At 37.9% G+C, this 16225-nt stretch overlaps 1 protein-coding gene across 1 annotated transcript in view; it reads right to left on the bottom strand.

The window, feature by feature from the left end:
• Positions 1–16225, bottom strand: part of Cep112 (centrosomal protein 112) — a 330810-nt gene that overhangs the window by 113475 nt on the left and 201110 nt on the right. The window contains exon 21 of the mRNA XM_048367299.1: positions 14744–14974. Within this exon, the coding sequence (XP_048223256.1) occupies positions 14744–14974 (231 nt within the window). The remainder of the gene's footprint in view (positions 1–14743; positions 14975–16225) is intronic.

Here is a 16225-nt window from a genome sequence, read left to right as displayed (position 1 = left end):
TCTCCAACCTTTTTAAAGCAATAATAAATGAAAAGGCTGCAAGAATTAAGGTAACAAGAAGGTTCCAGGACACATGGTAGGTACACAGAAGGAAGCTCCACTGGCAAAGCAGTCAGGTCTATGCTCACCAGTTGTCTTAGCATATATTATTTTTAAGAATTGAGCACAAGACTGCAAAAATTGGAGTACCTACCGTGTATGATACTGAAAAAATAGGAGACTGTTTCATCATCAACAATGTCCACTTTTAAGCAATTATGTATGAAATTTGTGCTTATTTGTTGGTAATACTGGAGTTTGGACTCATGTCCTCACACTTGATAGACAAGTACTCTACCACTTGAGATACATTCCAACCCTTTATGCTTTGGTTATTCTTCTAACAGGTCTTGAAGGTTCTGGCCACCCCGCACTGGGGTCAGTTATGGATGTCAGCCCTTCTACTTATGCATCCTGATAGCCAGGATTACATGAATAAGCCACTACACTCAGGTTATTACTTGACTTGTGGAGTGAGGTTCACTAAGTTTTTGCTTAAGCTGTCCTGACTTCCTCCCTCCCCCTCTCCCCCTCTCTTTCTATCTCTCAGTCTCCATGTCCATCTCCATCTCCATCTCCCTCTCTGTGACTCAGCTTTTTTTTTTTTTGCCAGTCCTGGGGCTTGGACTCAGGGCCTGAGCACTGTCCCTGGCTTCTTTTTGCTCAAGGCTAGCACTCTACCACTTGAGCCACAGCGCCCCCTCTGGCCATTTTCTGTATATGTGGTGCTGGGGAATTGAACCCAGGGCCTCATGTATAGGAGGCAAGCACTCTTGCCACTAGGCCATATCCTCAGCCCTGTGACTCAGCTTTTTTGAGACAGATGCACCCTATGTAGCCCTGGCTGGCTGGCTACTGTGATTACAGACATGTACCTCCACATCATTTGTATTTTACAACTTCTACATTTAGTCATGAAATCAGGAAATATAACCCCTTACACTGTCATTTTTTTCAAAGGTGATTAGACAAAATGCAAATAAAATTTAGATCTAGTTTCAATATTTCAATGAAAAGGCTGCTAAAGTTTTGATTAGATCTGTACTGGATTGAAGGATCAAATTTTGGAAAAATGATATTCTAGACAGGTTGAGTTTTTTCCATCCATAAATTAGGTCTTCTTTAATTTTTGTCATAAATGTAATGGTCAATCTACAGATTTATATAGACCTTGCACATACCCAGTTATGCAAATGTTTCATATCTGGGTGCTATTGTAAATGGTACTGAATTTAACAATTCACAGATTTTTAAAGGAAAGGAGTAAATGGGATCCTTAGTTATCATCTGAGTATGAAAAACAATCATTTCTTATTCTTACAAAGTCATTACAATGTGTTACTTTCTTTCAAAAGTACTGTAGTCCACATTAGAATTGTAATCACTTATAGAAATGCAAGCCTAACATTATAAATATTTAAAACAATCTGCTAAAATTCTTCATTGAAAAATATGAAATGTGTAACTTAAAAGTAATGGTGACAAATATGTTCAAAGCCAGCAATGTTCCCTGAGATATTTTCCATGACCTGGGGCTTCCGTGGCATGTTCCCAGGGTGTCTACTGCTTTGTAACATCAGGCAGTGGGAACAAATGTCTATTTTCTCTGCCAAGAGAATACCAGAGATGAATATTAAAAATAGTTTTGTTAGCCAAAATTCACATCTGCATACACTTATAATGCAGCTCTTCTTTCCTCAACAATATTTTGTGATACAGCCTGGTACAAGCTACACTGTCACCAAAACCAAGTAGTGTGTTGTTTAAGTGTGGAAATGTATACACAGTATATGCATACCAGTAACACTACATATCTGGCACCTATAAAATACATTTAAAGTATATGAAGAATATATACTCCAAAACACAAGCTAATGATGTGACCAACAAATTAAAATAAAACATGTGTAAAGAGGAATATAATTTGCAATATGAGATCTAGAGATTTTTCTATACAATTTGAGGACTTAGGTTCTTAAAATAGTTAATGAACTGATACTAAAAAAATATTTAAAAGGTAACTAATTTTCTAACCTTTTAAAAATCTTTGTGAATATATTTGGCTTAATATTGCAGAATAAACTATGCTGGGGGATAATTTATAAATTATCATTAAAAATTTAAATATTAAGTATTCAAGGTTCTCAGTCCAATGGAATGTTTAAAATGTATGTATAAACAATTTCATTTTAAAGTCTTTTATATCAGCTTAATGTTTGAAAAGAATGATAATTTTGGAGAATGAAGAATAACTTGTAGGTTAAGCAGAGGAATTTGACAGTAGTCTGTCACATTTGCTAGCCTATGTTTTCTTACTGTGTTCTCACTTTAAAAACTATATGTTTGTCATAGTACACAACGAAGTAAACTGGAAATTCCAAATGCCCTGCCTCCATGTCACACCTGCATTTCCTCTGGCTCACATGAGTCTTCCTACATTAAGCTTCTTTTGAGTTGTTTCCCAAAGTTCACTTATGCAGTAACAAAATACCTTATTGTAAGAAAAGTGTGTTGACATACATAGCATCATTAAAATACAAAAAGAAAAACTGGGAAAACTTACAGACGATAATTATTTGATAATTAGTCTAGAAAAACCCAAAAACTACACAAAAAAGTGACTACAACTATTGCTTTTATGAAAGTTTATATAAGGTCAATATATTTTTTTAAATCGACTATATTTCTATATGTGAATGGGAACGATTAAGAATTAAGATAGTGGGGCACTGGTGGCTCACACCTGTAATCCTAGCTACTCAGGAGGCTGAGATCTGAGGATCATGGTTCAAAGTCAGCCCAGGCAGGAAAGTCCATGAGACTCTTATCCACAATTAATCACAAAATGCTGGAAGTGGAGCTGTTGTTCAAGTGGTACAGCACTAGCCTTGAGCATAAGCAGCTCAGGGAAAATGTAAAGGTCCAGAGTTCAAATCCCAGGACCAGCAAAAAAAAATTAAGATAAAAATGTAAAATGATTAGATGTAGTCTACCAAAATATGTGTCATGCCTGTGGGGCACACTGATTGGCCCCGCCTGTCTGCGCCCCGGAGGTGTGTGGCTGTTGTGCCTCAGGAGTGAGGCCCTGAAGAGCCCCACCTGCCTCCCAGAAGAGGGATCCCGGTTAGCCCCGCCTGCCTTCTGGGTCCAGAACTGGAAAGGCGGCTCTAGCTGGCCACGCCTCCCAGCCTTAAGACCATGTGCAGCAAGATGGCTGCCGGCAGTAACCTGGGGGCGGTCCTGCTAGTACTTAGGCCGCCCCTTAGGGAGGTCCCATGGCCTTCCGCCCTTGACTGACAGCTTGGACCGCCAATCATCACCTCTGGCTAGGTATGTTACACCCTCCTCTTCCTGCTGCCATTGCCCATACTTAAGATCGGGTCTGACCCACTAAAACTGAGAGCAGTCTTGAACCTCTCCCGAGTCCTCTGATTGTCCAACTGCCGGCAAAAGGCTGGGTTGGGCTGGGTGCGGGCGACTGGCGGCTCATTACCTATTCTGGGTTCACCCTCGGCGGGTGTGCTTCCTTGCCTCTCCCGCTGGTTGGGAGAGCACCCGGGGTGCAGGGACCCCTGCAATACCCACATGCTAAAAGGTATAAATGCTGATAAAAGGAACTAAAGATGTAAGCAAATGGGAAAATCTATTTTCCTAGATTAGAAGATTCAGTTTCATTAAGATTTCAATTCTCTCTAAACAGATAATTCAACACAAATTAAAGAAATTGAAATTCCAGCAAGATTCTGCAGAGAATTCATCATGTTAAATCACAAGAAAAATAACAACAAAAAATAGAGACACTATCACAGACTTCCTGAAAAGACACGATAATAACAAGGACAGGCCCATAGATCAATGGAATAAAATTCTTCCACTGACAGAGCACAATATATAATGAACTGATTTTCAGCAGAGCTGCAAAGGCCATTCAATGGAGAAAGAACTTCTTTTCAACAAAAGATCCAACAACTGAATCTTAATGCATTCCTCACACCATTCACCAAAATTGATTCAAAATGGACTTCAGATTTAAGTATAAAAACTAAAAGTATAAAACTTTTAGAAGAAAACAATAGAAATCTTTGTGATCTTATGTTAGATGAGGATTGTTACACATAATAACAAAAGGGTGATACAAAAAATAACAAACTGGGAGACTTCGTTAAAATGAAGACTGTGCTCTTTGGAAGGATTGTTAAAGGAAAGATGTCATGCCACTCACGATGAGAAAGTGTCTGGACATCACACATGGAATAGAGGACTTGGATCCGGTATATATAAATAAACTCATATTCAGTAAAAACTCAGTATCATAACTTAGAATGGCAAAATCATAGTTCAACAAAATAAATATCAGGAGGTAGGGCCTAGGGGAGAAGGGTAGACTAATGAAGAGAAGTGGGGAGAATGCAGTCAAAAACTCAATGTATATTCTATAAAATTAAGAAGAGTGAGAAAAGGTGTGGGTTGGGTGGGATTGGTGAGAATGCTGACACTGATTAAGATGCCTTGTATTCATAAATTGCTTCATTGAATGGCAACTTCATTGTACAACTATGTAAAGATAATAAACAATATGAAAGAGAACAACTAAACAAAGTCAGAAAAAAATTCTTCACTAAGGAAGATATTCCGATGGTAAGTATGCACATGTCAAGGTGGTCAACATTGGTGTTCATTAAGAAACATGGGATGAGAAATGTCTACATGGATGTAAACATGACTAGAACTCTCATACCTTCCTGGTAGAGAAATAATCTAATAATTTTGAACAAGTCCAGCCATTTATAATGAACTTAAAATATTTTTAATGTATGACACAGCAATCCTAATCTTTGCTATTTACATAAGTGAATTTAAAATTTATATTCACACTAATTCTTAAACTATTCCTCAGTTGAAGGGCAGATAAACTTTAGTATGTATAGACTTATATTAAAATGTCACCAACAAAAAAGACTACTATTATATACAGTAACATGGGAGAGTTTACAAGCATTATGCTAAGAAGAAGCCACTTTCAAACGACCCTACACAGGCCGGCTTATACACTGGTGGCTCATGCCTGAAATCCTAGTTACTCAGGAAGATGAGATCTGAGGATCTCAGTTTGAAGCCAGCCCAGGCATGAAAGTCTATGAGATTCTTGTCTCCAATAAACTAATCAGAAGAGGCCAGAAGGGGCACTTTGGCTCAAGTAGTAGGTAAAGTGCTAGCCTTGAGGCAATAAGCTCAGGGACAATGCCTAGGCCCTGAGTTCAAGCCCCACAACCAACATACACTCGAAAAGACGATACACTGAGTAATTCACTTACATGCCATTCTAGAACAGACAAATCCACAGTCTCAGGCAGCACATGAATGGATACCTAGAGTTGAGACTCAGGCAGGAAATAGGGTTGGTGACAAAGGGTCTAGGGAATATTTGAGGTGATGAGACTACTTATTACTTAAAGTAATGGTGGTTTGTCTACACAACCCATATGTGAATTATTTGCATTAACAATTGAGAAATGGATGAAGAGTTGGAGGAACACAAGAAAGAAATGTAGTTGGTGTAGGGAGTGGGGAGCCTGGGACAGGGCCCATATCTGAGTGAGTGACAAGTTCCCAGGTCACCCAAGCAAAGCAAACATCATATATAAAACCAGGATTGTAGAAAGGAAATTTATGGCACAGCAGAGATTGTCTCTTTGGTGAGGAAGACAAGAAAGACAGGAGACTCTGCCTGCTGGTTATCATGGCTATGGCAGGCAGAATTTGTGTACTATCAGTTGGAATGTGAAATAGCGTTACAATTACAGAAAGCATATGAAACATCTTCGAAAGTTGAGAAATAGAGTTGTCATGCCAACCACGTTCACTTCTGGATATCTACCAAAAGAAATGGAGGTAGAAACTAGAAGACATACTTGTACACCCATGCCCCTGGCCGATCACTCACAATACCTCAAAATGTGGTGATACAATGGAATCTCATCAGCCTTACAAAAATTCTGATACATATGACATAGATGAACCTTGAAGATATGATGCTAAGTAAAATAAGCCAGCCACCAAAGATAACGGTGATGCTGTATAACAGAGTGGTGTTTGCCCAGGGATAGAGGGAGGCAACAATGGATGGGGAATTACTGGTCAATGGCTACAGTTTTTGTTTTATCACTATTAAAAACATTCTACTTATGGATAATGGTGATGGCTGCTCCATCTGAGCTATGCAGTAAAATATGGTTAAAATAGTAAATTTTATGTATATTTAGCCACAATTTAAAATTAGAAGTTTCAAAAAAAGAAAGGCAGAAAGGAGAAATGGAATTCTGTAAATCTTTACCTCAGCAGCTAAGATGCTGTATAACTTCACTTTGTTTTGGTTAATACTGCTTTATAGGTTTTTAAGCAATTAGTTCACATTCTACCACTTCTAGAAAGTTCTGCCCAATTTAATCCATTTCCCCCCAGATTCTGACATTTATAGGGTGTTTGTCATGGCATACAACCCAACAGAGTCAGATGGCAGCCCTGATTTCAGTTCAGCTTAACTTTTTCCGTAGTGGTATCCACACCCCTGCTCAAATTGATCTACTCAAAGGGAGGGGCTATTTTATCACAGGTGTCAAATTCAGGACTCATGAAATTCTTTTTTGCAGAGGGTGTCTCAGTCTTACCGTCTCTCTGGGAACAGATGGTCCTGTGTCCCTCAGGGGTACAATCTGCTCTGCTGCATGGGCTCTACCATGTTCTTTCATCCCTGTCAGTTCTAAAACTAGCCTTTCCTTGGGAGATGGACAGTGAAAAATTGTAGAGGCCCACATCTTTAGCCCCTAGGAAGACCCCAGAAGTGGTGTAGAAAGCCCCATGTGCAGGGTGCAGGCAGGAAGTGGTGGATGATGGCTGTTTGCCTCCCTGACCTGACAGGTGACTTGGGGCCCTGAAGCAGAGTACTTGGGAAACTTTCAGTTTCTTAAAGGTAGGTGAGGCAGGTTGGTGACTTCACAATCACATTGCTTGGTTGCTGATATCAGCCAGTGTGATGCCAGAGCTGAAGGCTAGTATGTTCCTTTCCTTGGGATGTTGATTTCCCAGAAGAAATGGGGAAGAAGGTTTAGGCCACCCTAGGGCTTAGGGACAGGGAAAACTATAACATGGTAAATTCTGAACATCACTGTTGAGCTTACTAAGTGCCTATAGTGTAGAACATTTAGATAGTACAGAAAAAAATAGAATCCAAAAATCACAAGGTACTTGAGAGGCAGAGATGTGGAGGATCATGGTTTAAGGCCAATCTGGGAAAAAAGGGAGATTCCTCCCATCTCAATCAACAAGTTGGGCATGGTGGTATATGCTTGTAATCCTCACTACTCAGGAGATACATGTTGAAGAATTCCAGTCCAAGGAAAGCATGTGATAAAAATGTAAAACTCTTATCTGAAAAATAATTATAGCACAAAAGGGCAGTGTATATGGTCTAAATAATAGAATGCTTGCTTGGCAAGTACAAGGTCCTGAATCTACCCCAGAACCACACAAAAAGAATGTATATGTGTATAAAGAGGTATATTTTAAGTCAACTATACATTTTATAATGATGTATGTTCTTTCTCCACTTGTCTACCATTCTACCATTATGAGGTATTCAATTTAGATAATTTACTCAATATCAATTAATATTTTTAAACCTTACAATACTGGATAAGGTCCACATAGACTGATTGCTTCTCTACTATACTCAAGGGTTAAAGCTACACTTGACTGAGCTCAGAACTGATCACTTGTTATATATGTCTTAATCACCAGATAAAGTAGGAGAGAGCTGGGGACTGACATAAAAAAAGAGAGTTCAAGAAAAATACATTACTGATTCTTGCACAGTAGCTACAAAAGATGACTTAAACTAAAATATTCGACTTCATTTAATTTGTTGTCATCAAAATGACAACAAAGGTTTTGGCTTCTATAAAAGACAAGATGATTCATATTCAAAGAAAGGATACAATGGAGATTGTTCAAAGCCACACTACAATGTACTTAAATTAACCTTTATATAAATGAATCTCAATTCACTACATCCAAGTTTAACACACACCTTTTATTTTCCAGGTTGGCATTTGTGCATTTTCTTTTGTAAACTAATCTACTGCTATGTTGGATGTGTCATTTATCATCAGCCCATCAGGCTGAAGGTCAGAAAGTAACTTTAAATCCATCACCACTTGTAAACTATAATAAAAACTATATTGCATGTTGTTTGTCAATCAATGTCTCCAAGTCTTAATATTTAATTTAAAATTTAAGAATATAAAATGTCACATTTTTAGTAAAGGAAAAGTCAGGGAAGATCAAAGGAAGAAGAAACAGGATTGAGATTAGAAATCCTTTTTAAGCCAAAATGACAAAGTCTTCATAAGTTAGTATTAATCCTTTAATTATAAATTTCAAAGGTTTAAGTAGTTTCTATGACCTTAGCCTCGAATAATTATACCATATGGAGCTTTTCTTAAATTTGAAAAAGATGCTGAATTGTTGCTTAGAGTCTTTTAATGACTTCAGGCTGGCAGAATTCCAGTTTAATCCTTCAGATACCACTTAAAATTACAGAGCAGGAACCTGAGCTGGTAAGTGCTATGTCCAATTCTTAAGAGCTTTGTTTTGGGTGGAGTACATTACAGAAAATGATGTGTTGGTATATTTTTAAATATCAAAATACTAAGCTTAAAATGACTCTAAGGGTTAAATTCACAAAGGAAGAGATAAGTAGGTCAGGCTGAATACAGATTGACAACAAATAAAATTTTCTCTATATCCTAAATAAAAGGTGAATGTCAGAAATATTTGCCACAATGATAATAAGGTTTTTACAATTCTCAGTGTAAAAGAAGTTTACATGAGTTGATGAGGAAAACATTGGGAAACTCAAAGAGGAGAAAGAAACTGGCTGAGGAAATTGTGCTTTGTGTTTAAGTTATTAAGGAATATGAAGAAATGACAATACTAAAATATCACAAAGGAATATCTGAATACAAAGATATACTTGTCCTTTCCAAAGTATTTATAATAGGCTGAAATAAAATTTACCCACATTCCCATGTACAGGAGCTATATAATTTTTCATTTATCATTCTTTTATTTCTTCACTTTGCATTTAATGCATGCCTACTTTGCACAAAGAACTGCACTATCTCTGTATCTTATCTGAGTACATTGGAAACCGTGTATACTGGTATTAGAACGAGGAAACAAAGGGAATACCAAAATCGAGAGACACAAGGTAAAAAGACAAACGACTACAAAAGCAATACTTGCAAAACTGGTGTAAATCAACTGAACAACTCATGGGGGGAAAGGGAAATGGGAAGGGGGGAGAGGGGAATGTGGGAGGAGGTAACAAACAGTACAAGAAATGTTTCCAATGCCTAATGTATGAAACTGTAACCTCTCTGTACATCACTTTGACAATAAAAATTTTAAAAAACCAACCAAACAAACAAAAAAAGAACTGTACTTGATCCTAGAGTTTTAGAAACTGCTATTGTAACAAGACATACTGTCTACTCAGTCCAGATCATCTCCACAGATATTCCTCTTTTCCAACAAGTCCCTATATCCTCATTAAGTTTCCTGGTGCCAAAATCCTGTCAGCTAAAATTACGTCTGTCTTCATGTATAAATGTTTTCGGTGCACTCCAGAAGCATCCCATTCTTCAGACCAATGCACCCTTAGCTTCTTCCTCTAGCTGTAAGACTGCAGTGTTACCAGAGATCTCCTGCCCACCTATTCCATCAGCAGCCTGGATGTTTCATTCCTCTTGAAACTCCTGACCTGTGCAAACCACAGTGGCCCTTTACCAAGAAAATACACACTAGATTTAGCTATAGGTCTTCTCAAGTCTTGTCACAGAAACTCTTTACAAATCCTTTTCTTTCTTCCCTAAGCAAAAGATATGCTCCCTGTTCCTTATACACTTAATATATACTAGTGGCTAGCACCTACCACTACTAGGAAGGTTTTCCAATGAACTGACTGACAACATCCTGTTCTTGGAGCATATAATCTAGTGGAAGAAGAGAATAAACAAGTGAGTACAAATAAATAAAAGATAATCCTCAGATAGTGAGACAAACTATGAAGGCAACGAGGCAATGGGGTAAAGGTGGTTAAGTAGGTGAGACTTTACAGGAAGAGGTCTGCTTGGAGAAATGCAGAATGATGAGAAGGAACCTGGTCATATGAAAATCAGAAAACATTCTGGACAGAAAGTGACAGGTGTAAGGATCGAGACACAGGAGAGTATGTCATGTCCAGGAAGAGACCAATGTATCATACATCTGGATGCTTATAGCCAAGGGCTGACGTGGGCCCGTACTGCATGTGCTGTTAAGACTCTGCGACATTGCACGCTGACAATTATCTTCCATTCTCTGTGAGTCCTTTTCTCATGTATTTTCAAACGTTCAAGACATGCTTACTGTAAAATTACACCCTCTATAATTCTAGCTGCTCTTTGGAACTCTTACTTCCTAACATGAATACTAAATTTTCCCAATGAACAGAGGGTCCCTCATCTCCACTGCCTCATTCATCTTTTCCAAGAGCATTTCTGTTTACACTATCATTTGTCCAAGATCATGAATGACTGCTCTGTTTTAAGCCCAGTGACCTCTCCCCAACCTTCATTCTTCCTGATGTTCTCTCATGCTCTTGATAACTTTCCTTTGCAATATTCTTTCTCTCTATTTCCATGGAAACACATTATTTGAATATTTCTTCTACCTTGATGAGTCTTGTGCATCTCCAGCCTCTCAAGCAGTTTTTCTCTCTTCTCTTCCTTGCCTCTCTCTCCTTGCCTTCATCTTTTCCCTCTCTCCTAGTGATCTACTTCTCCTTCACATTCTCACTCACTTCCAGGTCCTCGGGCCATGTCCTCTCCATGGGCTACTCCCATCTGCTTTGTCCACTCCTGAAATATTTCTTTCAAACATCACAGCTGAGTGAAGACAGCCTTTCAGGTTCAACATATTCCTAATTCAGCCTTTTCTCCACACCAGAAACCCTTCCCATGTTTCCATTTGATTAAGGAGTTTACATTTAACAAATCTAATTAATTCTATCTCTACAGTGATTTGCCAAATCATCTCTGTAGTGTTGCCACCGGGGCGTGTGTGCTTCTTCACATGCCCAGCCCTCAGGTCTCTGTCAAGCCTTCTCCTGCTACATCACTTTGCCAACACTAACAGAATGATTTCCCCAAGTCAGCTAAATCTTGACACACTGCTTCTCAGAAACCTTCATAGCATCTCAGCATTTTCACCCCATGCAGCAAAAATAGTATCATAGCTGTGGAAACTTTCAACCATCCCTATTCAATCCTTCAGCCTGATTCCTATAGCTACTTCCTTTTTAATCTATCTGCCATGTAAAAAGCTTTATTGACTCTTGCTTTTGTTTTTCCTATGTCTTGACATGCCATCCTGTATGCCTACTAGTCAGAATCTGGTACATTGCTTATCTAGTTCTGGTTACTTTCCTCACCAGGAAATAATTTCCCGCTCTACTTTGCATTACAATTACCTGCATGTACGTACATGTACGTACATGTAGTTCTACCTTGTGCTCTCTATTATATTATTTTTGAGGACAATAATTACTGTCATTTTTTCTTTTTATCCTTATATTGTCTGGGAAAAATTCTTTCTGGTATATAGAAAATTTTGCCACATCAATTACCAATGCTTTCTGATACTGTTTTTAAAATTCATCTGTAGCCTGTAAGTCAAACATATAAACCTACATTGGAAAAGATTATCTCCTACTAAAAAGAAGTATTTGAGATGTTAATATACAATGTAAGAAAATAAATGGCTAAGTTGGATGTTTTATTAGTTTTATTTTGGTATGTCTAGCTTTCTTAAATCAAAGTACACTAGTATCAGTGGCATTTAAGAACTTTGCTTTTAGCAATGTTTTGAATGGCTAGCAGAGGTGTTTGAGGCCAAGAGTTAACAGAAAAGTGCCATACACTATCACTCTATCTCAAGTTCTTTTATGTGTCATCATTAAGAATCTGAGACTATTTTGTCTGTGGACATTTCCTAATTCTTGAAACTATGTACTTTAGCACTGTATAAACAATGTATTTGACTGTTCATTTTATTTTGTACCACCTTACAGAATTACCATTCATATCTAGACCTTTCAAAGATATCTCAACCTCAATATACCATGAAAGGGCTTCTTGCTCTTGTAGTCGTTGCAGAAAAGGACAGCTCCACCTGTCCACTGTCTTGGACAAGTAATCCCAATGTCACACTGACTGCCTCCAGCCTCTCCCATGCCCACATCTAAACCAACAGTAAATCCTGTCACTTCTACCTTCACAACAAATCCCACATCTAGTTTTCATCACTGTCACAACTACTGCCAAAGCCTACATCTGTCACTCTCTGTTTAAACTACTGCAAAATTCTCTGAAATGGTCTCCCTCCTTCCTCCTTTGCCCCCAGTTCTGTTAAATTCAAACATACAGTTGGAGAGACCAAATCCAGTAAGAGACAGATCTTATCACTTCTCTGCTCAATCTCTCCAAGGCTTCTCTAGTCAGAGGTCCTGGCAGACCTACTGGATACATTCCTGGCTTCTGATGGTTCTGCTTTGGGCTCCGCAACTTCCCCTCTTTTTCTCATTCATTTCCAGCTACCAGGAACACCTTTCCTCCACCCCACTTTCATACCATTCCTCCAGGAAGCCTCTGCCTTCTTAGGACTTCTTGTCTTGTTTATTTTGGGGTTCAGGAATGCCTTGCTAAGGGCAAAGCCTGGTAAAATGCCTCTTTCCAATGAATTAAGGTATGGTAAGGCAAACATCTCAGGTTCACAGTCTATATAAAGCCAGTGAAGTAAAGTATAGTAGAGCTGTCTGTACTGCATGAAGGCTCAACACATGAAGATGAAGAGGTAAAAGTTTGAAGAGAATGAGAAGACTTTTAAATAACCCTTTTCAAATTATTCCAAAGATGCAGAGGGGGTAATGACTGTCCATAGCTATTAATACCAATTAATATTTATTACCTGGTTAAAATATTTACTGCTTTAGAAAATCAAAAGCACAAACCATTAAAGACTGTTCCTTGAACATAATAAATCAACTCAAAATGTGTAAACATATTTATATTTACTTTGGAAAAATATAATTTTAAATAAACTTTTCTTATCCCTACTAAAACATGAACTTGGAAAGATAAGTCATCCTTTACGTAAAATGTTATTAAAAAAAACTATAAAGTCTAGAGAGGATTATTAGACAACCTAAGGAAAATGCCAAACTTGGTCTTAACCCAGAAAAATCCAGGACTACATCCCAAGTATTCATAACCAATAAATAATTAATAGTACTTTATTTTATCACAATGTATATTGATCTACTATGGACTAGAATCTTCCATATAATCCTTTCCATTAAAGTCAAAGGAATAGTTCAAGAATTCCTTACATTATTTGATGGTGCTTAGACCCAGAGCAGGATACTTAAATTGTTGATATAAAAGTTTACAAATTTGAAAAATAATTTCATGTCAACTACCTTTTGGGAATTAAATATCACAGTGGCTGGTAATGTGTTCTAGGGTCAATATCACAGTAGTGGCAGTGCATTTTAAAAACTGCCCATTAAAATTTCCTGTTAGAGTCATAAAATTCCATTGTGTATATGTACCACATTTTCCTGATCCATTCATCTACTGAGGGGCATCTGGGTTGGTTCCATATTTTAGCTATGACAAATTGTGCTGCGATGAACATTGTTGTGCTGGTGGCTTTAGTGTGTTCTTGTTTGTGGTCTTTTGGGTAGATGCCCAAAAGTGGGGCTGCTAGGTAGGGGAGCTCAATGCTTAGCCTTCTGAGGAATTTCCATACCTCTTGCCAGAGTGGCTGAACCAGTTTACATTCCCACAAAAAATGAAGTAGGGTTCCCTTTTGGCCACACCCCCTCCAACATTTATTATTGTTAGTTTTCTTGATATAGGACATTTTTACTGGGGTGAGATGGAATCTCAATGTTGTTTTGATTTGCATTTCTTTTATGGCCAGTGATGTAGATATATATACACAATGGAAGGACTTGGAAATAATTATACTAAGGGAAGTGAGCCAGACCCAAAGAAACATGGACTCTATGATCTCCCTCATGGGGAATAATTAGCACAGGTTTAGGCTAGTCACAGCAGAGGATCACAAGAGCCCAATAGCTATACCCTTATGATGATGCTAAGTGAAATGAACTCCATGTTATGGAAACGAGTGATATATACTGTTGTAATTACTTTCAACATGCCATGTGAAACCGTAGCTTCTATTGTTGATGATCCTCTTGTATCCCCTTCCTGTGGTTGTACCTGCACTATCACTGTATCTTATTTGGAAATTGTATATACTGGCATTAGAACTAGGAAACTGAAAATCGAGAGACACAGAATAAAAAGACAAAGGACTACAAAAGCAATACTTGCAAAACTGTTTGTTGTAAACCAACTGAACAACTCATAGGGGAGAGGAAAAGGGGGACGGGGAGGGGAGAAATGAGGGAGGAGGTAACAAACAGTACAAGAAATGTATCCAATGCCTAACGTATGAAACTGTAACCTCTCTGTACATCACTTTGACAATAAATAAGAAAATAAAATAAAATACAATTTCCTGTTAGGAAACTCACCTTTTCCAGAGTGATCTCTGTCTCAGCAGCATGAGTCTTTTTCAACTCCATTTTCATCTTTTCTGAGTCAGACTTCAGTTTGTTGACAACAGTCTCATGGTCCCTTGCAGCCCTTTGCTTTTCTTCTTCACGAAGAAGACCAAGCTCTACCAGCTGCTGCTTCCGCTGGGAATTCACATTAATCAGCTCTTCTCTCAACTTGTGAACCTGGGCCTCCATGTCAGCAATGACCTTGTTCAGAAAAAATTGGCAGAGGATATAAATAAGTCACAGAGAAGAATGCACATGGCCAACTGCTTACATAGTAAGTAGTTTATTTTTTCTTTCCTTTTCTCTCCTTCACCTTGCTGTCCTAATTCCCCAATCCTGTGCCATTCCCTCTCACTTTGAACCGTTTGCCTTGTATCTATGTCTTGGAATGACTTATTGCCTAGTTTCACTTATTTCTAAATCTGTGTAAATGGATTATTACATGATTTCTTCTGAACTTACTTTGTCAAGTATTCAGCAGCATCATGTTATAGAAATATGGTGTTCTCTACTGAAGCTTTGTTTGTATATCACTGACTTTTGTTTTTGTTCTTTGTTTTAAGGACACTGAGAATACTGATGTTTGAGTCAATGAATGTATTATATCTTCTGTTCATTCTCTGAAAATTGTTAAGACTGATGGCATGCTACGTAATCAAGCTTATGTATGATTATTAAGAAATATGTACTCTATTTTCTGTGGTTTTTGAGTGTCATATGCTATACATGTTCATTGGATCAAACTTGTATGCCTTTGGAATATCCATAACTTGTCCTTCTCCTCCTCTTCTTCCTATCATTATTATTATTTTTGTATCAGAGTCTCATTAAATAGCTGAGGCTTATATGAAACTCACTATGTAGTCCAAGTTGGCCGTGAACTTGAAATCCTCCTGTATCAGCCTCCCAAGTGCTGGGATTCTAGAGGTTTGCCACCATGCCTGGCTGTGTGTGTGTGTGTGTGTGTGTGTGTGTGTGTGTGTGTGTATGTAAAGTGTTAATCTCCCACTGTACTGGTAGGTTTATCTATATCTTTCTGAATCTCTGTTAAGTTTTCCTTTATATATTTTGATCTTATAAGGTTGATATAATTGTTACACATTACTTGTTGATTGACTTTTAGATCAAATAATGATCACCTTCTTCAGTATTGGTTTTTGTCATAAATTCACTTTTGTCTGAGATCAACAAGTTTGAATTTTTAATTTTTAAAATTTTATTGTGAAGGTTATATACAGAGAAGTTTCAGTTACGTTAGTCAGGTAATGAGTACATTTCTTTTTGAATAGTATCACCTCCTTCTTCATTTTCTCCCAGTTTTTCCCCTCCCAACTTCTGTCCCTGCCAAGTTGTATAGCTCATTTCTAACACAATGTCTAATGAGTATAACTGCTGAATTGGTTCATGCTTTGCCCCAGCATTCCTGTGCTTTCCCTTCTTTTCGCCAAATCA

This window comes from Perognathus longimembris, chromosome 17, assembly GCF_023159225.1.
Source record: "Perognathus longimembris pacificus isolate PPM17 chromosome 17, ASM2315922v1, whole genome shotgun sequence".
Classification (NCBI taxonomy): Eukaryota; Metazoa; Chordata; class Mammalia; order Rodentia; family Heteromyidae; genus Perognathus; species Perognathus longimembris.
Note: the sequence above shows the minus strand (reverse complement) of the source record. Positions and strands in the feature narration are given on the sequence as shown.